Source organism: Eimeria acervulina, genomic scaffold (genome assembly GCF_000499425.1).
Source record: "Eimeria acervulina Houghton genomic scaffold, Eah_scaff173, whole genome shotgun sequence".
In the NCBI taxonomy this organism is placed as follows: Eukaryota; Apicomplexa; class Conoidasida; order Eucoccidiorida; family Eimeriidae; genus Eimeria; species Eimeria acervulina.
The window spans coordinates 7,113-34,286 of record NW_013548978.1 but is presented as its reverse complement, the minus strand read 5'-3'; the positions used below and the strand labels follow the sequence as shown (position 1 = coordinate 34,286).

The 27,174-nt window shown below is 50.2% G+C and overlaps 2 protein-coding genes across 2 annotated transcripts; both read left to right on the top strand.

Annotated features, from left to right (window-relative positions):
* Positions 1 to 465: 465 nt before the first annotated feature.
* Positions 466 to 1,408, top strand: EAH_00023090 (hypothetical protein; the record flags this gene model as incomplete). Its single annotated transcript, XM_013393228.1, has 3 exons — positions 466 to 566; positions 746 to 822; positions 1,371 to 1,408. 3 exons carry the CDS (start codon positions 466 to 468, stop codon positions 1,406 to 1,408), a joined length of 216 nt encoding a protein of 71 aa, XP_013248682.1.
* Positions 1,409 to 24,571: 23,163 nt separating this feature from the next.
* EAH_00023080 (hypothetical protein) lies at positions 24,572 to 25,238 on the top strand (the record flags this gene model as incomplete). Its single annotated transcript, XM_013393227.1, has 3 exons — positions 24,572 to 24,591; positions 24,742 to 24,897; positions 25,013 to 25,238. 3 exons carry the CDS (start codon positions 24,572 to 24,574, stop codon positions 25,236 to 25,238), a joined length of 402 nt encoding a protein of 133 aa, XP_013248681.1.
* Positions 25,239 to 27,174: the final 1,936 nt, after the last annotated feature.

Sequence of the window (27,174 nt, the reverse complement as noted above, 5' to 3'; positions counted from 1 at the left end):
CTTTAGGGTGTTGATGTACCGCGTAGCAGAGTTGTTGCGCTAGACTAGAACACTATGGCAATTGGGTGCTTTGACAGGCTGTACGTTGCCGCTACTGATATGAGTAGATGTTCCCGAGGGAGATGCTAAATGCCTTGCAGTGTGGCCGATGGTGTAGGTTGCTGGGGAAGCTATTATTGCCATTTGAATGCCGCAGTCAGTACGTTAACCATAGCGACCTCAATCCGCAAACTCCATCCACCTGTTGGTTGTTTTGGCGCATCGCTGAACGCAGCTCTGGCTGCCTTTTCTTTTAGAGAAGGGATAGTAAAAGGAGTATACCTAGCGGCGAGCAAATCAACCACGGCGTGTATTAAATGACATTGTGTCTTCATTGGGTAGCACAGAGCATCCAGCGTGTATTGCTGGGGATGCCTAATATAGCGTGATTGCGCTTCTGATTGAGATTGCAGATTCTGCGCATTGATGCCGTATTCAGGCACAGGGCTGTTAAGCCCAGTGGATACTGCGGAGGGGAGAAGAGATACATTTGAGCCAGTGCGCGTGCAAGTCGGGGTTGTATCGGAGTAGTCAGTGAGTTTCTCCTCACCCAAAGTTTTACAGTGTGACGCCCACGCTTAGCTACCGAGCCTGCTTAGAGGGCGTCACAGCTGGGCGAAAAAGGCTCGGCAACAGCGCGCACGATTGCTGAGCCTGCAACAGGCAACAAGGAGCAGTGTCATGGTTAGCTGTGGGCCCTTTTCAGGCAAGCAGTGAAGCGGCTGGATAGCAACATGTCTATTGTCATGGGATTCAAGACATGCGGTTGCAGGCCAGACATGAGTATGTAAATCTTCCTGTTTAGCGTAGAGATACCCGTGTTGTTCGAGGCTGAGTGAAGTAACGGAGAAGCGGCTGTTGTACGCCAGATATACTCTTTGCTCGGCGTACGGGCTTGGAAATGGTGTAGCTGGATAACTCGCACTGGAATTAGTAGCGCAGTAAAGGAAAAACCGGGCGGCGAGTGGATTGTTGAACATTGAAGAGAAGCATGATCTTTAGTGGAAGCCGTTGATCAACTGGGGAAGTCATTGCACTGTAACTTGTAGGGCTAATAGGCCCTGTAGGTTTGGGCATGGCTGTGCAGAGGGTTAATTGGAGTTGCTACACACAACGCAGCTTTTGCATCTCAACTAGGTACACATCTGTTCCAGGGAATGCTTGCATTGATCGAATTTGCACTGCCACGTGAAGTTAGGGCAAGTCGCGTGGCTACAGCGCGTTGGGCTCTTCAGTCTATGGAAAAAGTAACCAAGAATGGCGGATATCGTCTTGCATAACTGATGACTGACAGCGCTGTTCTGGGCGATTAGGATGCTGGAAAATTTCAGGGAGTGCGCCTGCCGTTTCCCCCATCGTCTCAATTTGATTATCAGTAGGTCCTTTCTCGAGTGTTACTCGTGGTTAGTAGATGCGGAGCAAGAGGCTTTTGCGTCCTTCAGTCTGTGCGCTTAAGTTTCGCGTCAACGCGATGACCGGCATGCAAAAATGTGCTGTTGAGGATGCGACCCTTTGGCTTGGTATTGACACACGAGATCATGAATCTGTATCAAGGCTACTCTATAGGGAGTGCGTCTGCTGCATTGTTCCGGCTAGTAGCTTAAAGGAGCACTCGCACTTTGTTGCTAGCGGGGGAGGCGTGGGACTGCTGCTGGTACGGCATTTGCATGGTTTCAGTCGGTGAGGTGGCAGAGGGCACGTAGATTTGCAGCTCCGTTTAAGCTCTTGTGGATGGTGGTAAAGGCAGCGAGGCTCACGGTTTTACCGAAAGGAGCGTGACAGTCGAGTTGAGCGTGTACGCACGGAGGAATGTTTGTACGGAGCAGGACGTATGTGCCTGATATACGTACGAACCGTTCCAGAAGCCCGGGTCAACATAGCAGGGGGCGAGTGGGAGTGTCGAGATCTATTCGACATCTGAAGGGTTACCTCTGCCTGGCAAAGCTTGTGCGTGCTTCTGATGTGCAAATCAGAAGGCGTAAACAATGCCTATGTTGAGCAGTTAAATATCCTGGATGAGAGCTTTATGTTAATCAAGCAGTAAGGCGGGTGCATCCAAGCTTTGATTGTGCGTGCACTGAGCCACGCTCTGTGGGCAAATATGGACCAAACAGAGCTGCTTGTTTCTGAAGGACGTTCTATCGTCAGTTTAGGAAGGGAACTGCATCGATTAGGATGTGCGTATACCGCCGAATTGCTTCTGCTGCATTTATAGCATTTGCGTTTGTTGGCGTTTGGTTGCATGTAAAATACGATGGAAGGTGTACATCACCCAATGGTGTGCTGCGGAGCAGGACGTATGTGCCTTGGGCCAGGCAACCTGCGTTAGCAGTCAATTGGTGGGGTCATATGGGCTGGTAGCGTGAAGCGCTGAGGGCGGTTTGAGCAATGGCTACTGCAGAAGGTGGCCGGCACCTCTTTAGCAATCACCCATGCTGGGCACGCAAGAAGGGAGGTGGGCGTCACGTCGTCCTGGGGGTATGTGTGCGCGAGCAGGCAGTGCGTTATTCGAACTAGGAGAATAAGGAAAAAATGTTCGATGAGTGAATGCAATGTTTTGGGGGGCTCACGTGCGGGAATTGGGTCGTTTTGTTGTTCATCTGGGGTTGTTGTTTCTCATCTGGGGGCCCGCATAGTCTATTTTGCCTTAGATGCCCTGGTCCACTGCGTGCGCGCCCAAAATGCGTGCCCTTATCTTTGCGCATGTATGAATGCACAGTCCATACGCGCCAGGCATGTGGAGTTTACAATCATACGCAGAAATAGATAGCTTTAATTGCCAAATGAGTCATGACTTAGTGGGATGGGCGGTACGAATGGTGTTAGCATCACCGCATGTCGCTTTCCTGCTTAGATGGTGCGCTCCATTCTGCATGTTGCTTGCGATCTACCGTGCTTCGCATCTGGTTTGGGTGCATATAGGAAGGCAAGTGCAGCAGGTGCACGATGCGTTCATAATATGGGGCGGTTCTGGCAAAGAGAGTATGTGCTCACATTTTGCCAGCAAAAAGAACGTAGTAGGCTGTTAGTTCTGCCACGGGTAAAACGCAGGGGCGCGACAGAACTGACCACGCAATACAGCATGTGCGTCCGACGCATTCGCTACAGCAAGGATGTGTGCAATGGCGAGCGTGTGGCCACAGCGCTGTGGACTGAAGAACAAACCGATACTGGTTTGTCTTTGCAGAAACTGTAAGAGAGGCTTACGGTTTACGTGAAGCAGCGGCTTGTGATGAAGCGAGACACCAAAAAGTGCAAACAAACGCCAGGCAGTACGTTACAACGTATTGGATCCCTAGTGTGAACTGCGGAATCGCATTATGCCATTTTCTGGGTATAGCAATACAGAAACCCTGCACTGCATTGGGAGCTGCTGGTACCAAGCGCACAGAAGGATGGAAGAGCAGACGTTTTCAATACTACAGGTGGTGCGGTGCTACTGTGTCGTGCTTCAATGAAAATGGATATGCCGGGTGTTCGATGTTGTAATCGTGGTAAGCTTACACCAATTTAAGGTTCGGCACGCCCTGGAGCAGGAAGTGTGTTGGCAATCTTATTTTAGGTAATGCACTCCGAAGGCGAATTACAGCAGCAATGGCGCGCGTAAATGCTGCATCTCAGCACTGCTGCTGAAAAGCTGTAGCTGTAAAGACTATCTCCTACATTGCACTTGGCAGGAGGGTGACTGTGTTTCGAGACACTGGACGTGGCGCAGGCCGTACGTTCGTGCATGGGCAGCTAGAAACGTTGGATTTAGCTAGGCAGGTTTTCTCGTCTAGGTGGATAAGCGGATTACAGGTGCCGCAATCAATGGGCGGGCACGCATTCTCAGCGAGCAGCTGGAGTAATGTTCGAGTCGTAGTGGAAGGCTTGGGGACAGGTTCATTCCTCCTAAGATCTGGAAGAACCGGTGCAATTCGGCATCAGAGTTGCAATTGATTTAAAAATGAGTGACGGCTGGGGGCAGAGCTGGTGGAAGAATGGCTAACTGCCTTGATGTTAAACAGTTAGTACGTTTGGTGTGGTGATACAAATCTGCACCGTTTTGGCTTTAGAGGCATGCAACGCAGTCGGAGTTGTCGGAAGGCTGTAGTTGGAATAGCTGCTGGAAACGTGCGCCGTGGCGGTTTTCTACAGATAGTATGTTTGGCTGCATTTTTGTTGGCTTTTGATGCTCTAGCAGGAGTGCTTGCCTTTTGGGTTTTCAGCATCAGGCAGTTGCCGGTTTTTATGTGGAGAGCCACTGATGTGACGCAGCTCGTATGCTTCCCAAGAATGGCATGGCGTACACTGAAAATTGCCAGCGGCAGTCAAGCTTTGTCAGCGTGAAAGGCAGAATGCTTGGAAAGTCGTGCAGTATGTTCAGGACTTGCAGCTCTTTCCTCTTCAGTGTCATGATTTGGCGTCGCGCATATTTGGGGCCAAGCCGGCGACTTGGAGTACAGCGCATCACGATTGCAAATCATTTGCGGCTCATTGCGACATCTTGGCATCCAGGTCTTGGATTGCTCAGCTAGTGCGCTCGTTGGTACCATGCCCGAGAAATGTGATCCTGTGGAACAAACAAAATGCCAGTAGGTCCCTTGACAACTTTTTCGTTAGGCGAGTGCGCCTATTGCTGACTGTTGGACTTTGTAACAGAGAGTGGGCGACAAGGATGCTGTGGAAGAACAGTTCGACTAATAGGATAGATTGTATTGGCAGTCACAGTTTGAAGTAGTCCTATGGCGTAGAGTTGCTTATTCGCAAACTCTCACCACCGTGGTTTTTCCTTCGGAGCCGGCATATGGAGCCTTCGGGACGCCTGCACGCTTCTGATCAGTCTATACCATTGGGCATGCCTTTATTACTGGACTTGCTGATAGAGTGGGGCACATTCGATATGGCTGCTTAGGGAGTGCGTTGGCGGACAACAACTTCATGCATGAGCATCCGTCTCGATTACGCTCTGCACTGCTCACCAGGATTGGATTGGGCTATAAGAACTGCCAGTGAAGCGGTGGGATGGCAGACAGTGTAGGCCAGATCTAGAAGTATGAATGCTAGCTTCTGTTGCTCTTGCGTTGCTCAGGAAGTGCGCTGAGTCTAAAGAGAAATATCCAGCCGATTTTAGTCGTTGATCTAGACCAACTACGACCTTCGAGGCTTGCTGGTTAGCTTGGCGCTGCAAGGGTGGTTATGAACAAGGTAAAACGATGGGGCAGAATGTATGTGCAATCGTCGTGTGCCTTCATCGGCCAGAATGTGTTTCTTTCGGAGGATGCAACTTGAAGACTAAGCTGGGTTTGGCTGGAACTGTCAATCAAGCCTGCTGAACACTGCTGATGCTACCTCACGAAAAGGTTCATTTAGGTACTGAGGTATTAATATCCTCGCCAGGGTAAAATTCTAAGGGGTATCGAGGGGCAAATGAGTTGTATTGTGTGCAGCTTGTGAGTAAAAGTGGAGATATTGTCTCTGTCTCACTGCTTCTCTGGGTGGACGCTCTTAAACCTACTGCTGGTGCGATGCTGTTAGATGCAGATTTCGTAGTAGGGAGAACTGTTAAGTTGTAGCATTTATTCCCTCGCTTAGCTGTATCATTCGTAAAAGATACCCAGCCATTTTTGCCCTGGACGACGGACGTTACTTTGCTAACTATAAGCGGAGTTCTGAATTTCGTATCTCCTTCAATAATTTTGATAGGTTAGCAAGGCGCTCCTGGACGCGAGCGTGGATAGATGTATAGGTTTCCGTCAGCAGCCTGTGGCTGGGCATTCCGTCCTCTATGACCACCGCGCCTCCGCAGAGCACAAGGTGCTGGTGCAGTCATCTAGGTTTGCACCTTACATTGTAGAGGACGTGAGGCAGCTGCTTGCGTATTGTTCACAATTCCCAGACAGTAGGTCTATTTTTCCTTCAAATAACGTGAATGTTTCCAGTGGAATAGACCCCTGAGGCCTGGTAGTACCTAAGGCTCGCTTGAATGGCCACTACTAAATTTACCACAGATACCACCTGAGCGGATGGCTACAGCCAAGGTGCCCAGGGAGGTGAATGCCCTTTGATTTGTGGATGGCGCGTTGCAATGCATCTACTTCCAGGTATGAAGATTCACTTGAAGAAGTGTGCTTTGCGTGAGAGTGCGGCGGTTGTTTGTGAATGGCGTGCGCGATGCTCAGTCAGTGCGTTTCCGTTCATCTCATTTATCAGTGTGCTAGCCTAATCAACACCTACGTCGCCACATTCCGGACAATCCTGCCCCACCGCATATGCCTATAGCATTTATAGCTTCAGCTGTTCTCTGCACGCTTGCAGGATTTCCATCGAAGCAAGTATCTCGAGGTTCGCGTCCACGGTACGTCACTGCAACCCGCGCCATAGCCAGTATGTCATTAGTTACACAGTTTATCTGGAGATGATGGGTTCACGGGAAGCAAAACAGATCAGTGTGTTTGTATTGCGCCGCGAATTGTCCTGGTGCAGGAGGTACGTCTCGCTCGCCTCGAGCCTTTTGGAAAGGAGGGTGGAGTTGTAGGAAGTGTTGGCCGTTATACTCGTTACTGCGGACTATTGGGTAGAGGCTTTGTACTGTTGACGGTAAAAAGCTTGCACCAATTTTGTTTTGCAAGTCACCATAGTAGTGATGCAAGTATGTACGCCTCTTCAATCTAACCAGTAGTGCTAGCGCGGGTTGCCGAGGCTGTGGGGGCGTGCTTGAGCCAGTTCGTAAGCTTACCTTCTTAACTTACTCTTCTTTGGGGTGCTGGTGAGGTCCTGAAGAGAACCCCTTTGTGCATCCGTCGAAAACCCACTGGAATATGTATGAATAATAGATATATTACAGCCGGGTGCTCGCGTTTCTGGAGAGTCCAACTGTGAGACTTTTTTTGGCGTGCCTACCATGTGAGTATGATTGTAGATCTTGTTGTTGCGTTGGTGGCTGTTACGGGTGCATCTGCTTTAGAACCCGACGACCGACGGTGCCCGTTTGCTCTACAAGGAAATATGACGAAGTTCTTGCGACGGAAATTAGTTCCTGCAGCCCCATGGACGTCGTTCTGCCGTACACTGTTTGACTACGTCCTGGGCTTGATTTTTGTGTTGGCTTTTACTGCAGGCCTTGCAACTTGTGATGTAACGAGCTGCATTTGCCAATCTCCTGTATAGCTTAGTTGATCGTGCTTCGCAGCAGGGACTTTTACACCAGCGGGTCAGTTGAATGGGATACACTGTTTCAAGCGTGGACAATAGAGCGCATTGGCCTACTCAGCAGGACGAAAGTACCTCCGTGAAGCCGTCTGGAGAGTAGTAAATTCCTCAGAAAAAGGAGCGTTCTAAGCGCTGTAGTCGCTCCTGTTGGTTTATCAGTGTGTAGAAACGCATTTTGTCCTGCATTACAATGGTGCTGGGGCCTGTGCAACTTAAGGGCAGAAATGCACCTAAATATTTGTGTACTGAGCGTTTAGCATGGAATGATAACAGATTCTGGCATTTGACGGCTCGCTGTGCCAGCAGGTAGTTTATACAACTAGAGCGTCCTGCGTAGAGATCGGCGTGTTCCATACGTGAGAGCACGTGAAGTCAACTGGCACAGCACTCACGCTGTATGGGACAATTTGAGGGGAAAGTGAAATGCCTGACTGCTATCCCAATGCATGCAAGTTCCTCGGCCTTTTGGGCGTGGTTGGTTTGCGTACCGGCACTTACCCCACTGCTTAGCTCTTGCGCTGATAATTCGGCCTCCAGAAGCCGGTGGTGAGAAGCATAGCATGCGCCGCCGTGCGTCTGACAATATGCTTTTTTATCATCTGAACAGGAACGTTATGGCTGACCTCTTATAATTACGCTGGACTGTCCAGAAGACTCATGGCCTCACAGCTTACTCATCGAAGGTAGCAGTATGTCGGTTGCGTCCGGTCATCAGCCACTGCTGATGAAAGTCGCATTAGCAGTGACGGAGAAGTACTTTTAGGCACGACACCGTCTTCATTGGCACATTATGTGGGCTAGCAGGAATTCGCTTGTAGGGCTGCGTTGCTCTTGACGAAAGGCACGGTGGGCCTGCTACACTTACTGTTCTTCCACTGCACCGTCTGTGCATGCATTGTGTAGAGGGCATGCTGATTCAACACGTGGTAGGCCTTGTGGGTTCACGGCTGGCTGATTCGTCCCCTGATAACCATCGTGAACAATTTTCAGACAGTTATGCGATATAGATGTCAGGTTTGCCCGATTGATGCAGCACAACTACATCAAGTGACAGTAGGGCATTTACACTAGTGGTTTACGCTGAGTAGAGAATTGACAGAGGACTTTTGGATCCTGCTCAGGCGGAGACACGTTTTCGTTGCACTGCTTTGTGCGGATACCCAGATTAACGCTGGTGGTGGCTCCCAGTTGGACGATGAAGGGTACAACTTGCCCTTCCAGTGCATCATCCCTAACGTATTTCTGTGTGTGTGTGTGTCGTGCCCGAGTTTATGCCTCTCATGTTCACCGGCGACTTTCATAACAGCCAGTCCGTCTGAAAGCTTGCCCATTCCCAGGTAGAACTTAACAGGCTGCGCACTTAACGGTAGTGTCATCCGACAGAAACTTCTCATTTGCGGATCGCGTTGAGATCATATCGTGAATATCAGTTTTTATGCGGCAGTATACACAAAAAAGGGGAATATAAAGCACACCGATTGTCCACGCGACGGCAAATCTAGTTTTGTAATGTTCTGATTCTGTTGTGTGACTTGAAAAGCTGCCGGCGGCTTCCCGAAGCCCCCAAGCAGATGGTTCAGGAGAGCGCTGCGTATCAGAAAGGTATTGCTTAAGGATGAAGCGGAAGATAGGCGCTTTCTGTACATCGCGGCTCAGGTGTTTCTGTATGTTATTGAGCCTTGTAGTTCGCGTCTTACTTTCGACCACTACTGTCGTAATAGCGAGTGTGTCTGAGAGCTTGCCCTTTCCAAGGTAGAACATCACAGGCTTCGCCCTTGAAGGCAGCAGCATCCTACCGGAACTCTTCTCATTTGCTGATCTCGTAGCGGTCATTCTTTGGCTGCCATTTGCTATGCAATACTATACTCCTAATAGCCGGGCAAATGCCGTGTCGATTGTCCCAGCGTTAAACGACCTCGTATTGTTGTGTTTTTATATCTTTTTTGTGACTTGAAAACGTTGAGGTGATTGGCTGAATTCGGAAACCAGGTGGTGCGCGGACGAGCACATAAACGTGCGTGTAAAATGAATATTCCTTTAGAATGCCCAGGACGAGCGTTATCCATCTGCCACACCTAGAGCGTTTTTCTGTAGGATTGCTTCTGGGTGGCCATGCCTAAGCTTTCGTAATCGACCTCGACTGTCGTAACAGGACGTTCGTCTGGCAGCTTGCTCAATCTAAGATGGGCCTTTACGGGCGTCTTTCCTGACTGCAGTGGTTTCCAACGGAGCACCGTTTATCTGCGGATCGCAGAGAGGGCGCGCGCTGGCGGCCAATTCAGCTTTGTCGATTCCCCCTGGGATGACGAACCTGGTATTGTAGTGTTCTGGTTCTGCTGATAAGCTAGAGCTGACTGGCTGATTGTGGACACCAGGCGGTGCGCGGAGAAGTTTATGATGACCCACAGAACGCGCATTATCTGTGCGTCATGCCTCAATTGTTTTTCTGTGGGATTGCTTCTGGGATTTTATTAATTACGTTTCATGATTGCGCTTTGCCTTTGTTCCAGCCAGTCCGTCTGACAGCTTGCCCAGTCCCACGTAGAAACACAAATGTTGCGCTCTTTACGGCAGTGGCGTCCGACAGAATCACCGCACATCTGCTGGTCGCATTGGGTTCTTATGTTGACTGCCAGCCGCTATGGAACAGTATACACAACCTAGGCGGATAAAAACATCATCAATTGATAGCGAGCTTAATCCTGCAGTGTTATGTTTCTGTTCAGTGGTGTGAAAAGCTATAGCTGACTGACTGAATTCCTTAAGCAGATGGTGCATGGAGACGCCTGCGAGCGGTGAGTATCAAACGGATATACTCAAGAAGGAAACGCAAAAATAATACTACTCTTGTGTTTTTGCGTGGGATTCAGTATGATCACGGGGTGTCTTTCATGATCGACCTCGACTGTCGTAACAGTCCGTCCGTCTGCCACCTGGGCCAGCCTTAGCTAGGCCTTCACAGGCTGCGCATTTGACGGCAGTTGCATCCGATCGAAACGCTCATCTGCTGATAGCATAGGACTCGCGTGCTAAATGCCAATTGTTATGCAGCACTATACCCCAAAGAGGCCGGCGTGAGCCGTGCCGGTTGTCCCCTCGATGACGAGCCTAGTATTGTAGTGATGTAGTTTCTGGTAAGTGATTTAAATGATTAGAGATGATTGGCTGAATTCCGGGAGCAGATGGTGGACGGCTAGGTCTGTGTACATTGTGTGTCGAACGGGCATTGCTTTGTAATGAAGCTCGGAGCGACCGTTACACACCTCTGGTGTTTCTCTGTGGGGTTGAGTGGGCATTGTATGCCCAACATTTCATGATCGACCTCGTTCGTCGTAACAGACAGTCCGTCTTACAGCCAGCTTCTAGCGTAGAACTATACAGGCTTCACACTCAGCAATACCTGTCTTTTGCTGGTCATAAGGCGGGGGGCGTTAGCTGCAAATGGTGATAAGCAGCATCGATTGGCCACGCTTTGACAAACCTATTCTCGTAGCGTTCCCTTTTCGAAACACCCCTCATCTCCTGATCGCATAGGGGTGAAGTGCTGACTGCTTGTTGCCGTGCAACACCCCTAAGAGGCGGGCATAAGCCACGTTTATTGCATCCGAGTCGGCCAAGCTAGTGTTCCATTGTTACGCTTGCGTCCGTCGATTTGGAATTTGTATTTGATTGGCTGAATTCCGAGAGCAGATGGTGCGCGGAGATGTTTGTGCACTGCATGTGTCCAAGATACTGCTTGAGAATGAAAGGATAAATTGGGCTATATCCGCACCGCGCCGCAGCTGTATCTCTGTGCAGTTACGCTGAAGAGTTCATGCCTGATTGTCGTCGGCTTTCGTAACAGGATGTGCGTCTGAAGGCTTGCTCAATCCCAGACATAGATTCACACCCGTCGCGCTTGACGCCACTGGCATGAGGGCGCAATTTGCGCTATCTGTGCGTCACGCCTAAGGTTCTTCTCTGTGCTATTCAATCTAAGAGCGCCATTCCCTGCGTGTGCGCCCTCTATGTTCGTGCCAGAGAGTCTGTCAGAGAGCTTATCCAGTTCTAGGCAGGTATTCCCAGACTGTGCACTTGGCGGCAGTTGCACCTGACCGAATAAATCTCACATCGTCTTGTCGGATAGAAGGCAAATGCTAATTATTAATTACTGCGCGACACTATAACCCCAACAGGCGAACATAACCCTCACCCAGATTGCCCCTTCCATGAAAACCTAGCCTTTTAGTGCTCCGTTTATGTCGAGTGGCTTGAGGCACTATACCTGTTTGACTAAATTGCGAGAGCAGCCGGTGCGCTAAAGGTTTCGTTCACGGTGTGTCCCAAAAGGGTATCGGTCTGAATTGACGGCAGTACTTGCGATATCTGTGCATCATGCCTCAGGTGTTTCCCTGTGGAATTCAGTCTGAGAGTTCACGCCTTACCTTCCATGATTGCACTCGACTTTCGTACCAGCCAGTCCGTCTGAGAGCTTGCTTATCCCACGTTGAACTTCCCAGGCTTTTCACTTGGCGGGAGTGGCATCTTACAAAAGGCATCCGCTGATTGTCGAATGCTATGCGATAGTGCACCCCTAACAGGCTGACATGAAGGCATCGATCGTCCCTGCCTTGACAAACGTAGGCATAGAATGTTCCGTCTGCTTTGGGCGTGAAAAGCGACAGGTGACTGCTGAATTTGAGAGCAGGTGGTGAGCGGAGATATGTTTCTCGGTGTGCTTGAAACTGATATTGCTTTAGGCATCAAGGTTGAGGTGTTTTTCTGGGGGATTCTGTCGGAGACTTCTTTTGCACCCTCGAATTTCGTACCAGCCAGTGCGTTTGAGAGCTTGTGAAGGTCTCCATGGGACTCAGTTTCGCGAATGGCGCCCCTGGCATCTGGCCGAAACACCTCTCGTCGAATGGAATGCATACGCTGCCAGTCAATTGCTAAGCGTCACCGCACCCCTAATAGGCGGGCATACTCCGTAGATTGTCGTTGCGAAGACAAACCTAGTCTTACGGTGTTACGGTTCTTGTGAGTGACTTGAATTACTAGGCGTGACTGACTGAGGCCTGTGCACGCTGTGTGCCAAACGGATACTGTTTCAGAATAAGGGGAGAACTTGCTCTATGTTTGTTCCATGTCCCAGGTGTTGCTTATTTGGATTCATTCTGAGAGTTCACTACTTTCCATCCATGTTCGGCCTCGGGGTGCGTACCAGCAAGTCCGTTTGGGAGCTTACCCAGTCCCATACAGGCCTTTACAGGCTTCGCAGCAGGCGGCAGTAGCGTGCGACCGAAATACCTCTTCTCTTCCGAACTCACGGAGGGGAACTGTTTACTCTCAATTTTTGAGACACTCTGCACCTCTGAAGGGCAGAAATAAAGAGTGTCAATCGTCCCCGCGGTTCCAGACCCGCGGTTCCAGAACCAGTCTTGTAGTGTTCCGTTTCCTTTGAATGATTTGTAACGCTAAGGATGCCTGACTGAATTCCGACAGCAGATGGTGCATGGGGGCGTTTTGGCACGATGCGTGTAGAACGGGTTCAAGCACAGCTTGCGCTATGTGTGCATCGCGGCTCAGGCGTCTCTCTTTGGGATTTAGTTAGAGTTCATTCCTCACCTTCCATGTTCGGCCTCGGCTTTCGTACCAGTCAGTCCGTGGGGGCGTTCGCTTACTCCCGAGTAGAAATTGACAGCCATCTCACTGGCGGGAGTGACTCCCGGCAGAAGCTTCCAACCGCAAGGGCGGCACGTGCTGACCGTCAATTGCTGAGTCATTCTGTATCCTTAAGAGGTGTAACGGTTGTCCCCCGAAGGGTTGCGTCTCTGTTGAGTGATTTGGAACCCTCGAGGCGCCCTACTGAATTCCAAGAAGTGGTGGTGCAGATATTTTGTGCACGGTATGCATGGGGCTTCGTATTTATTCAAAAGTAACAATTTGGTGCTTTCTTCAATAGCTCGTCAGTCAGGGCTTCATACGGTACTCGGGGACGCATATATAAAGGCAGCGATGAAGTTAACGCTAAATAGGCTGGCGAACAGGCTTTGCGTTCGCTGATCCGGTCCTTCGTAGGCCAGCGCGATTCCCTGAAGAGGACGTTTCGGTGGCTGCTTTCCCAGGAAGTTAGTCAGACCGTTTCCAGGGGCTCCCTTGTGACGACACCGTTGTTTGTGAAGAGTTTGTAGTATCAAACATTCACTGTTCCAAACGAAGGACCGTGGCGTTGCAATATGGCCGGTGGCTGGAGGAGGCAGGAGCAAGCGCCTGCGTCTCCCTTTCTTGAAAGAAGAGCGATAAGCATGCGTCGTGTTAGTTGGCGCATACCACTAGCCACGTACGGGGTGTCTCACGGCAGAGAGCTTTTTGCTCGAAGTAAACGGTGCTTACTTCTCATTTGCTTTTTCTTTATAAGGGAGTAAGTCTCAGTCAGAGGAAATGAGGAAGTCAGCGTGTCAGAGTTGTTTGCAAGCATTTTACGGTACGTGCAAGTGTATTCGCTCACCTTGCATGTGCTTGATAGGACTTTAAAGCACCTCGGTAGATATTGCTGACTGTTCCATGCGGGTGTTGCCAACACCCTACGGTGTACTGCAGACCCCCTCTTATCTCGATACCATAGTTGGACTAGCCTTCCCGCTTGCTACGCTCGCAGCGACGGTGTGCGGCAACTCCCGGTTTCCGCTGACTGGCTCTGCGTTGGATAGACAGTGAGTTCTAAATACGTTGCCATTCGGCGGTCGTATTAGCTTCATGCAGGATACTAGAGAAGTCAGTGAATCTCGAGGCTTTCTCCACGGTGCATGATGCTTACGAGCTACAGCATGTACGGTTTCTTAATTTATGATGATTTGCGTGTTTTGGTGCGTTGAATGATTTCTGTCATTGCACCGCGCTACGCTGTTCTGCAGCGTTTATCTGGACGCCGTGGGCTTTTCGCACCCTCCACATAAAAGCAATATAATGCAGAGTCCAGCTCCCTTGCATAAGATACTGCTTTTAAAGTAAGTTTCGCTGCCGTCATAGCGGGTAAGAGTCAAGCATTTTTTGTGGGTTAAGCAGGAAAGAAATGAATGGTAGCCCCTGGCGGTACCTGCATCAGAGAAGCAATGCACCACCAAACAGCCCAGCGTTGGCAAGGACAGACCTTTGTTGGTATTTTGGAAGGAATGTGCAACTGGTGTTTGTGCGGTGGGTGACAAACGACTCATAAGTTTTAGTTACAGGCGTACGCCGTATAGGACGACACAATTTTGCCGTTTTTCTTTCAAGATGATGGGAACTAAGTGTGCCTTGCGGCACGTTGGATTGCCCGGTGCCTTTATGAAAAACTGCCGGCTTGCCGACCGAAATCGGGATCTTGCATAGTTATATGCTTCTCTCAACGCCTTTGACATCGAAACATCCAGTTTGCCTCGTTAGCGGCTCAGTAGGGAGAGTTGGCATAGGACTTCGCAGCGGCTTGTTCGACGTTCCCGTAGCTGCACAGTGTCGTTGGCCTGAGCTGCCGCTGATCTCGGGTGGCTTTCGGCTGTGGAAGTCCAGCGCTGGATTCATTACCCCAGACGGAGTTGAGGAGGCCCAGGCGGCCGCATAGCGAAGGCACAGTAGGCCACGAATAGTGGCGAACAGCTGGGAGGCCGTCCAGAAAGACGGACGAAACTCTTCATTGGCTTATAGACGGGAAGCTCAAAAAAGGCTGGCGCCGGTGTCATTTGGATCAAACAGGCTGTGCGTCGGTTGACGTCTTTATGCTCGTGAAGCCTGCACCGTCAGTGTGTGGAGCGCGAGGGTAGCTGCATAGCTGTCATGGGAGGCCGTGCTTTTTCAGACTAGGCGCTAGCCATACCCGCAAGATGCGAAGAAAGTGGACACTCTGTTGCAGAAGGACGTTTGCAGTGCTAAATGGCATCGGCGCCGTCCGTATATATAATAATGTAGTCGCCGGCGCCAGGCAAGGCCCAACAGGCGGGTTGGTCATCGCTACGCAGGTCTACAGTAGGCTGAGGGAGAACAGGGAGTGCGTGCCATATTGTGGAGGGCTACATCCTGTATTCTGCCGTTTGCAGCACACTTTGTGTCGCTGTTTTCACGGGAAATTCGTAGGGATGGAATGGGTAGCAGAGCGTTGGGCCTGTCACAGAGTGACATAGGTTGTGCGTGCTGTCCGATGATCTGCCTCAGCGAGTGCGTTTTCGCATTCAGGCTACAGCAGTTTTGTTGCCCAAAGCATCAAAACCGGCGGCAGCAGGTGCAGGAGCATTGATTTCCGCTTACGTGCTCGAATTCATAATTGCTTTCCGCAATGCAGATGGCGGTGGTGTAGCCACCTGCCCCATCCGCTGACATGCGGGGATACCGAAGAATGGGCCTGTGTTGGTAAGGAAAAGACTGACTTGGCTCCTTGCGGAAATTCAACCTAGGGGCAGGCCCCGGGGCTGTTGTTGCGTCGAGGACGTGTGCGCGCAAGGGCCCTCAGTGCACATCTGGCTCTAGGCTCTCAGTGCACATCTGACTCTAGGTAATCCATGAAGAAGCGTGTTGAACGGGGAGTGACCCAATAATTCAATGACGTATAGGGGGAATTTGACACGCAGGCAAACTAGGTGCGATGCATTTGTAAAAGGCAATACGATGAAAGGGGAAAATGCATTGCTAAAAGCCCTGTCCTGTTACAGGCTGTGCGTACGGGGCTACTAGCCGCCACCATAGCTGCGTTGGAGGTATATTTTTGCACAGGCACATCGGATGTCGAGGAAAGGCACAGCTCCACTTCAACAGCTGTCGAACATGTTTACTGGGCACCGGGAAATTCGCTGGCGTTAGAAGTCTCCGCGGTCTATAAAGATCGTGCGCACGACGTAGCTGGTATGTTTATCACTGCAGTGTATGCACTGCTCCAGGGCGGCCCCAAGCCACACGGTCAGCGATATAAGAATTACGCCATCGACGTTTGATAGAGTAGAAACGTATTAGCCCACGGCGAGTATAGATTGCAGGAACCGTGTAGATGGTTGGTTCTGCCGCGGTAGCTGTATCTTGACTTCAATCGCTCCGGTGGTGGATCTTTTTAGATGAGGATTCTGTCGTGAGAAAGGTATGCTGATGATACAGCAAGTGCGTCACCCCTGTAGGAAGTACTGCGATGGCCGCCGGTGCTTAGTTTGTGCCCAAGTGATGCATTGCTTTACCAGACCAGCCCACTTGCACAATAATTGATAGTCGTTGTCGGGCTTCCTAGAGAGTGGGTGTGATAATGCCATATGCAGCGCAAGTTGTGTGGGCATCAATTAGTGCGGATCAGATGTGCATATACATTGTTTTCCGCACAAGAGTGATGAAACGATGATAAATATGGCCCCAGGTTACCAAATTGGCGAAGTAGCGTGTGAAAGCAGGCGGTGAGATTTTATCGGTTCATCAAATGGAGTAATCTTGAACGTGCAGTATCGAGAAGTGCCGCACCGAACGGCAGATTCATATTTCGGGGCCGTTTGATTACTACTGCTCACGGGTACCGTACAGAGGGGTTTCCTTGGTATGGGCAACACGTTCTTCAGGCCGTGAGCTTGCTTTTGTTGTAGACCTGCGCACGAACTGGTAGAACAGAAAGACAGCATTAGGGTTGCACGTTTAAAAGCGATGGGCTACCAAGAGGAGACAGGATGCACCGCGTTGGGAAAGTGCCTCTCATTAATGTTGCTTAGTGGCCTAACCCGCGCATTACACAAACGTTTGTAGAATAGCTTTTGGCGTTAGGGGGTGGAGTGGGGAAGCGTGCAGCGACTTGCCGCCAGTGGGCCCATGCATGTGTCCATGCAGGGCGGGCATCGTTTTCCATCCTCAGCCCCGCTAACGTACCACGCACAGGACGTGCGTTTGGTGAAACTCCGTCCGCCAACGCTAATGGATGCCTGCTGTCTCCAGTGCACATTCAATGCGCAAGCGACGCTCGGTGGCAAGCTTGGTTGGCAAGTGGAAATCTAGTTTTCTTAGGCAGTACGTTCATAGCAGTTAGAAGATTGGCTAGTCAAACAGGGCAGCAGTGTAGGTTGTACATTTCATTTGTGGCTGGATGGTGGAAGGCGCCCCGACGGTCCAGATTGTGCGTTTGCCCCAGCGAAAATACCGGTCTGCTGCATGAGAGGGCGAAAAAGTCAATGCTCATCAGTATTTGAGCGATTACATTCAAATGCATTTGTAGGGCGTATTGGCTCGCAAATGCGAATTAGCGAGTTTGGAGACACCGGAGCATGCACGGCTTTCGTAAGAGTAGCGCACCATCTTTTCCGGCACGCCCTTCCGCTTAGTCGTGGTTGCGGCGTCTTGGCATGTTTGTTGTTCCATGTATAAGAGTCAACTGGACGGTGTGTTTGTGTCGTTGTTAGTCTCTGTTTGGCATAGGGAGTGGGTCTGCTCTCCTTCCAGTGGGCGGTTGCTTGGGTGGTTGCTCGTTCCGACGGGGGGTGATGAGCAATCAAGTCACCGTTGTGGCAAACCAGTGTGCGCCCATGCCATGTTTCCGTTTCCTTCGTGGTATTCCGCGCTTCGTAGATACATGATTGCCGGCTGCAGAATCCAGTATCTAACACCGCCTCACATCACATTACATGTGGCCCCCGTTAAGACTTGTACATACAGCCTGGTATATTTGCCTCTAGAAATTCCTGTGGCAAGTTCCACTGAGCATACTCGCAGCAAGGCGCAAAATGTGTGTTAACTTCTTAACCGCTATCCAGACATATTCATCGATTCTGCAGTACAGGTAACGTCGGCTGGTTAAAGAACTCCGGAAGCAAAGACATAGGGGCATTTGCGAATTCGGAAGCATCACTGGACAGCCTTGCAATACATCGTTTTGAGGTGCAGGGAGTATGTGCCATGGTGCATATTGTCACACTGCAAACTTGGTCAGGCACTCAAAATATTAAGATGTCTTGGAACGGGTGTCTGAAATGCTCCGGCAGAGGCGAGAATCATTGTACACTCTCACCTGTGGAAGCAGTACTATTGATACAGCAGGCATATTTTGTGATTTTGAACTGGAAGGGCAGTTCACATACGCTTTTTCGAAGGAATGATGTTTTTTCTTTATTCGTGTTCGCGTGGTTTCGTTGGTGCAGCCAGTGCGTGGGGGACGGGGATGCAGACCCACTACGTGGTGACTCGAACCGTAGTAGACTCCTGGGGATTTGTAAGCGTGGGGATTTGTAAGCGTGGCATTCGCTTATCTCACTGTTTTGTCTCTGGGCAGATCGGTGTAAAATTTATGATAGGGGCATCTTCACATCCGCGTATGTTGAGCGCCCATATGTAGGGATGGCCTTACCGGAAAACATTGCAGGCCGTGCGTTCGTCTGGTGGTTACTTAACAGGAATGGGTTTGCATGGGCGGAGAGCTCGCTTCAGTTCAAACTGCACCGTGAAGTTAGCGTTCCCCAGGAAGGCAACACATCTGCCGTTTTATTTTAGGTTCAGGCCGTCCCATCTGGCGTAGGCTCTTCCAGCTTCCAGAATTTTCTATTGACACGTGAAAGCTGGAAGAGATATTTTTTGCCTGGCGTTGGTCAGCAGCGCAGCAGAGTGTCCTCTGGGGGGACAGGTCTTTTCTTTGCGCAGGGAGTGCGTCTTCTGTTGCCGTTGCGTCGTCACCAAAGTTTGTGTCTTCTTTAGGCAGCGGACAATTTAGATTGGCATGCATACCTTCGGATGCGCAAGGCATTTGAAGGGATATCGCGGTTGGTGTTTGGCGTTTTGCCTTTCACGAGTCCGTAGAAAGTGCAGTTCGAGGCGAAATCTTCAAATAAACGTTCGGATCAGGCAGTATGCTTCTTTGCGCTCGTCTGACAGGGTTGGCGCAACATGGCGCAACAAGTTTAGTAGCCTTTGGAGGAGGTCATCGTGACATGCACATACTAGCGGGCCACAAATAGGCCCATCTTTTGTGACGTGCCGAAGTTGTGACTTGCGTTATGTTTGCATGGCATGTTGAAGGCTGTGAGTTGACGCTGGCGCCAGAGGAGGAGTGGGCAGGCACGCCAAAGCGCGGGGAAAGTGGGTGGAACACGGACGAGTCCATGCACGCCTCCGATACCTTTAGCCCTGCGAAGCCAGGCGTATGCGTTTCAGTATGCAGATACAATAGACAATGTGCAAATTTATGATGGTCTCAAAGTTTCCGAGCACGCTTGGTCTGCTGTCTAGGATGCTCCATGACGCTCGGTGTGGCAGAGGTACCTGTTGAAGGCCGTATCATCGCAAGAGTGGTGGATCTGGATGGAAAGCTGCAAAACATACTATCCCGTGTTGGGTATTGCAGTATCTCCTCAGGGTATTCTCGGAACATACGTTTTTTGGCAGGAAGTGCACCGGAGTTTTGCTTTGCTTTTTATCATAGGCTGTGCGTGTGGTGTACTTTGTCACAAAAAATATGGCTAGCCACAATGTTTGTAAGTGTCTCAGTCACAGGTGCCACAGCACCTAGAGATGCTTCCTCTAAGCGAATCATGTATGAGGCAGAGAGTATGTTGGCCGCACGAGGGGCTATTAATGGGCTTGAATGTGAGTTACCCGCTACCACCAGCTCGGCAAGGGCATATCGTCCATCACTTTGCTCTTCCTTTCAAATGCCGTTCTATAAAACAGCGAGTGAGCTTTGAGGTTCCGGTGTCTTTATTTTAGCTACCCAAGCACAACCGTCGCTTTTTTCAATGCCTTCTTGCAGTGGCGCATCCGATGGACTGGATGGAATATTATTCCATCCACGATGCTGGTTGCAGCACTGCATGATGAAAGTTCGCTTATTGTCCACTATCTCGCCCAAGCAGCCAAATTCATAGGCTTCTTGCCCAACATGTCTTCACCTCAGGTGTGTACTGTGGCTTTTTTACAAAGCATACGTAGGCATCTAAATTGGGAACCTATTTAGAGGTCCTTTATTTAGGGGCCTTCGAGCTAGGCATTGCTCCTGCCGTCGCTTTGACCCGCCGTCAGTGGTCTGCCGTTTCAAAGCCCTGCTGTATGAGGAGTGGCCGTATCAAAAAAAGTTACAGGAAAGGCCCTTCTATCAGGGTTCTAGCATGCAACGAGGAAGAGCTTTCTGGCCCTGTGAAACTATTGACGTGCCGTAGATAGTACGTGCCTGCAATGTCGGTTAAAGCCTAGTTCTGACCAGTGGACGGTCGGTACGTGCACTTCCGTTTGAATGCCCGGTGTGCGGCATGGTGCAGGCGGTGAGTTGTGGTTTTCCAGCCGCTACTGTGAAGAGGTAACAGGGAGCAGCCTAGGGGTGAATAGCTACGATTCGAGTGCAATTGACGTGGGGATACTGGTATTTCTGAGTTCGTTGTTATCCTGTGGAAAGCAGTGGGTGGATCATTCTATTTTTCTCAGACAGTAGGCTAGCTCTGGCGTTACATGAAAGGCTGAATGCCCAATACGTGCCGATGTGGAGTGAGTCCGACCTCGAACTTTTGACAGCTCCCAAGAATATGGTAGCCCTACGATGAGTGCACCTTCTTTGGTTTGTGGAAGTGAATAGGCAATCCGCTGAAGATGCGTAAGAGAACAGTCACCCATGTGTGTATTTCTTTATATACTGATTTGCACCCTTCGGTTGCGCGAGCGGTTTATCGTGGCCCATCCACGCACACATTCATCTAGCATGTCTGCTTTACAAGGGAGCACACGAGGCCGTCACAGTTCGCGCGGAGCCACTAATTCGCGCTACTCTTCGTGGGCTTCATTTTGCCTGTTCAGCAACTAGTACTGCCTAAACAGGAAATGCTAGCCAGGGATTTTCTGGAAAATGCCTTATTCTCTCTAGATAGTGAGTGCATTATCTGCCTGCGTGGTTGCCTGCATCCTGCACAGTAGCCTAGATAGATTTAAAAGGCAGCTCACACTTTTAGGGTTGCCTATTCTTTGTAATCGAAGACGTTCCATCTCAATTTTTCTTTTGCCCAGAGGGTCTCCATGCCTATAGTTATGGTAATGATTACTCCGCGGTCACGCGTTTACAGCTTGTGCGCGGGGCACCCACGAGAAACCAATGGCGCGGAAGACACGATCCACGTAGCGCGTTGCTTCGGGCGTGGGTGAGGGGCCCGTGACTTCTCCAGCTTATATCAGTGGGGTAGGGTTCACGTTTCTAGCACACAGTGGAGGCAAGCGCGCGGCTAGAATGTAGTGCTTTTCTAGTGCTTTTGCTTTAGACGGTCCTCTGTATCTTTTGAATGTACTTCTGTCGTATATCCTTAATGGGGTGTGTCCATGCAACGGAAAACGTTGGACGGTGTCATAGACTGCAGCGCATCATCTGGCTTAGAGAGCCAGGGGCTCTTCGCACTGCCGTTGTGGGTTTGCACTGTTGGAAGGGGGAGGGTTCGTTTATACTGTTTTTCGTTCAAACTTTTTGCAAGGGCATGCATTCGGCAAAGTGTGCTAGCAGGTGTACCATACTGGATTTTATTATCATGTTTTGATTTTAGTCTGTACTCAAAGCGAGCTGAAGTTTGTGGTTCAACGCAAGTAGTGTAGGGGCTGCTGCGGAAAAAAAAAGGGTGGCTTGGCACTTTCCCATGGCAAACGGCAAGCCACCCTTTTCACAGTCATATGGTTTGTGAAATTAGCTCCAATTAGCAGATTGTAGCAGAGCAACGAACTGAACAGGCACGACAGGGCCAATCCAGTGGTTTATTTGATGGGTGATACCAGCTGGTGCATACTGCACTGGTTAAGAGGATGCTCGACCTACTGAGGCCTGTGCTTGCTTTGCCCTGGAAGGTGTAGCACCCTGGGTTTTTGAAGGCATATTGGTTCCGGCCATTGCAAACGGATTGAGTGGGAATTAATTGCCGCTGATGGTGTGTTCGCTGACCAAAGCCAATTATTTGCACGCTAACTGCATTGCTGTATTGGTATGCCAGACTGGCGATGTTTCCAGCTTCTTTTACATGGCTGGCAACATGCCGCAGGCGGGTTGGCATGAGTATATCTCAGTATTATGCGGGAATTGGTGCTAGATTGGCCAGAAGCCCTTTGCGTTGTAGGTAAGACCCTGCTGGAGGTTTCTACGACTTTGGTTGTCGCGGCGTAGCAAGTACGTTGATTGGTGCACACCACTAATGGAGAACTGTGCTCGTGCCCTTTTGCTTCAACAAAGCAACGGGGCACGAGCACAGCGGGGTCGCTGAGACATCTTGCTGTCCCTGTTAACCGATTGCAAGAGGGCACGATAAGGTGACACAAAGTCCATAGTTGAACGATCAACGGGCACCGCATGTGCGAAAGGCAACATACACTTTACGGCCTTAGCATAGTTCTCCCAAATGGCCATTGAAGTAGAGGCGTTTGAAGTTGATTGCAGCTGAAGGTCTGTCAGCTGGCCATTAACAGCGATGTGCACGAGGATTGTTAGGTAGGTATGTCAAGGCTAGTGAACTCCCCAGCTGCGCTTGCTTTTCTGGCAAAATAATACCAGCGGGCTGGCATGTAAGCATCTCAGTAATTTGCGGGGAGTGGTGTTAAATTCATCAGGGGCTGTTTGAGTTGGGTGTATAAATCTGGTGTTGGGAGGGTGCTGGGCGTCTCTTCGACTGTTGTTTGTTGCGGCGTAGGGAGTACGGTGATAGGTGATGCAAACCACTAGTGGAGAACTGTGCTCGTGCCCTTTTGCTTCAACAAAGCAACGGGGCACGAGCACAGCGGGGTCGCTAAGACATCTTGCTGTGCCTGTTTAACTGATTGTAAGAGGGCACGATAAGGTGACACAAAGTCCATAGTTGAACGATCAACGGGCACCGCATGTGCGAAAGGCAACATACACTTTACGGCCTTAGCATAGTTCTCCCAAATGGCCATTGAAGTAGAGGCGTTTGAAGTTGATTGCAGCTGAAGGTCTGTCAGCTGGCCATTAACAGCGATGTGCACGAGTATTGTTAGGTAGGTATGTCAAGGCTAGTGAACTCCCCAGCTGCGCTTGCTTTTCTGGCAAAATGATACCAGCGGGCTGGCATGTAAGCATCTCAGTAATTTGCGGGGAGTGGTGTTAAATTCATCAGGGGCTGTTTGAGTTGGGTGTATAAATCTGGTGTGGGAGGGTGCTGGGCGTCTCTTCGACTGTTGTTTGTTGCGGCGTAGGGAGTACGTTGATAGGTGGTGCAAACCACTAGTGGCGAACTGCGCTCGTGCCCTTTTGCTTCAATAAAGCAACGGGGCACGAACACAGCGGGGTCGCTGAGACATCTTGCTGTCCCTGTTTAGCTGATTGCAAGAGGGCACGATAAGATGACACAGAGTCCATAGTTGAACGGTCAACGGGCACCGCATGTGCGAAAGGCAACATACACTTTACGGCCTTAGCATAGTTCTCCCAAATGGCCATTGAAGTAGAGGCGTTTGAAGTTGATTGCAGCTGAAGGTCTGTCAGCTGGCCATTAACAGCGATGTGCACGAGGATTGTTAGGTAGGTATGTCAAGGCTAGTGACGTTCCCAACTGCCCTTTCATTGGCGGCAGCGTGATATGGGCGGGTTGGCATGTAAGCATCTCAGTAATTTGCGGGGAGTGGTGTTAAGTTCTCCAGGGGCTGTTTGAGCTGGGTGTATATATCTGGTGTTGGGAGGGTGCTGGGCGTCTCTTCGACTGTTGTTTTTTGCGGCGTAGGGAGTACGTTGATAGGTGGTGCAAACCACTAGTGGAGAACTGTGCTCGTGCCCTTTTGCTTCAACAAAGCAACGGGGCACGAGCACAGCGGGGTCGCTGAGACATCTTGCTGTGCCTGTTTAACTGATTGTAAGAGTGCACGATAAGGTGACACAGAGCCCATAGTTGAACGATCAACGGGCACCGCATGTGCGAAAGGCAACATACTCTTTACGGCCTTAGCATAGTACTCCCAAATGGCCATTGAAGTAGAGGCGTTTGAAGTTGATTGCAGCTGAAGGTCTGTCAGCTGGCCATTAACAGCGATGTGCACGAGGATTGTTACGTAGGGTTGTCAGGCTAGTGACGTTCCCAACTGCCCTGTCATTGCCGGCAACGTGATATGGGCGGGTTGGCATGTAAGCATCTCAGTAATTTGCGGGGAGTGGTGTTAAATTCACGAGGGGCTGTTTGAGTTGGGTGTATAGTTCTGGTGTGGGAGGGTGCTGGGCGTCTCGTCGACTTTGATTGTTGCGGCGTAGAGAGTACGTTGATCGCTGCACACCATGAGTGGGCAGCGTTGCTCATTCTCGTACGAGCACAGCGGGTTCGCTAAGACATCTTGCTGTCCCTGTTTAACCGATTGCAAGAAGGCCGTTTGGAGAGATGTCGTCCAGCTAATTTCATGTGTCTGCAAAGTGCGAGTTTTTAGCGAGATGCGCTTTGTATTCGTATGGTATGGATGCGGCAAGAGCATACAGAATTCTCACGAGGCGTGTCTGCGCTCTTTGATGATAAAGTGCGTAAGTGGGGAATGAATGCGCTCGCCTGGCGTCCGGGTTTGCGTTGGAATATTGCGCATGCTATTTTCCACTGAACTTTTCAGGGTAGACAATAGTGAGCGTAAAAAAGCTCCGTTTGTTTATTTAAAAGCACAGCTGTGGGCAGAGGTATGCAACACCGGTGCAGGACGTGCGTGTGGAATTCCAGTTGTGCATATGCTTCGACGGCATCCCAAGCCTTCGAAGGGAGGTATGGGAAGGTATGGAATGACTCGGTGAATTTCGTGGCACCTTACTATAAGCGTTGAAACTTTGACAATACGTCAAATGCTCTAGGATAGTATTTGCCCTATGGCCGATTTGTGATTGCGTCAGGCTGGAGGAAATGCTCACAGGTGTGGCATCAGTGGCTAGAGCAGATAAGAGCTCACAAACAGTAAAGAGAGGGGCAATTGCGTCGTCGTTTATTAGACTGTCAGGTGGGGGCATGCTCCTCCTTCCACAGGAACATGAATCACCAGTCGCGAAGGAAACAGCTGTGATGGATCCCTACAGTTCTCTTTGGATAAGGCTGGACCCGAGCAGGACGTATGCTGACTGATTTTCCTCGCTGAGAAGCGCTAGGGTTGCTGCCAGGTTTAGCAGTGTTAATTTATCTTGGGGAACTCTGACATAACTGGCTTGCCCCAGTTAGTGCGTTAGCGCCAGAACCATATGCACAGGTAGATGCTCAACAATCAAATATGGCGTGGTGATGGGAAAGTCCCCCATCCCCTTCCAAAATCGAGGAAAGGTTGAGGGAACGTTTTGCGTCCAAAACCAACGATGCGACGGCGATTAGTGCATTGGAATAGAATTGAAATGGGGACGTTCTTGTGTCCGTTTTCGAGCCATTTGAATTAGGTGTAAACAGGAAGTGTATCGTACATGGTCATCAGGATTACCAGCGTGGACTGCGTTTCGCAATACTATCCAGCTTGGTCGCGTTTTGTGCCTAGTTGCTCGGTGAATTTTGAGAGGAGATTGCGAGTGTCAAAATTGTCAGTTCGTACGTTTCCTCTTCCGGAATTGGTGAAATGCTGCTGATGGCAATGTTGCAAGTGAGAGCAGGCGTCCGCAGGTGCCGGTCGCTTGCGACGAATTAACATACCTGCTAATTCTAAGATAATTTATCTGTAAGTGGTGTTGGTCATATTATGTTCAGGCCGACTCTGCACGTGAAATGAGTTGGTTGAATTAGACAGAGGAGGCGTTTCACTCCAAGCGACTAGCGGTGGACTGAGAAGGCTGGTGGAGTTGCATCCCTTGGTTCTCCTTTGAGCCTGAGGTGCCAGCGTATTTATTTTGTGGTATTGGAACTGGCGGGTGTACGTTCTCCGATCAGTGTTTGCACACGAGGCTGGTTCAAACAGTTGGTGCGTCCCCAGTGTGGGCTAATTTTGCTCTCCCCGTATGGATAGTTTTGCGCCCGTGGACTGTCTGGGTGGGAGTCTAAAAATGACAGGTGACCACTGCCACATTTGGCCATTTGCGTGCATTAGGGAGTGCGTCGGTTACATGGTGGAATATTTCGCATCACACTTTGCAGTCTAGGGGGAGCTGTTAGTAGCATTTGCAGATCTCAGGTCCTGTGGAAATGTATGCCTTTGGAAATGTATGAAGCTGTGGATGTCTCGTAGATTCACCTCGTTTTAGAGTGGGTATGCTTCATTATGTTGATTGGATTTTGGCAGCCGGTTACTGATATGCGCCGATTCTGCACAGCAAGTAAGGTTCTTCCAGCAAGCTCTTCGAATTGCTGCTGGCGGCCGGCGACCCTGGCCAACTTCCTCGCAGAAGCCCACGCAAAGGCATACGCTCACCTGAAGGTGACTGCGCAGGCAGTGAGCTGGCTCTCAAGGCTGCAGGCGGTGGTTTGTTGGTGTTGCAGTAGAAAACAAGCGCACCTTTCCTCCACTACAGAGGTTTTGGCCCAGCACATACACAGCGAGCAACATGGGCGGTCCCGCTGGTATCAAGGAGGTATACTGCTTGATGCGGGCAGGCTTTCTTGGAGAAGGATGATATTTTCTTCGGGGGCAATGCTTCCTACACGGAGGAGGATATACGTAGGATAGAGTACACTGGAGCCTTCATACTATCTGGTTTGTGCTTAATCCATCTTGCAGCTCCCTTGGGAAGCTGGAATTGCCAGGCCAAATTCTTTTCCGCTCAGGCAGTGCGCTACTACCATTGTAGCACCCGCTAGTAGCCAGTTTTCCAGTTTCGGATGCACTAACTGGGGGCAACAAGCGAAGAGTTAATATTCACTAATACGCAAGCTTGCAGGCTGAACCAATGGAGTAGATCGTACGTGTACCTTCGCATTGATACAACAGAGGTTAGTCTTTTCTGAGTGTAGACCTACTTTGTTCCTGAGATTTCCTTCTGTTGGAAGCGTGTGTTGTTTTAGTCGGTGCGCCTGGCATTCGCGTAGCCCCTATTTACGCCTGGTTGCTTAAGGCCATTGCTGCTTAGCCAAAATGGACATTTGAGCA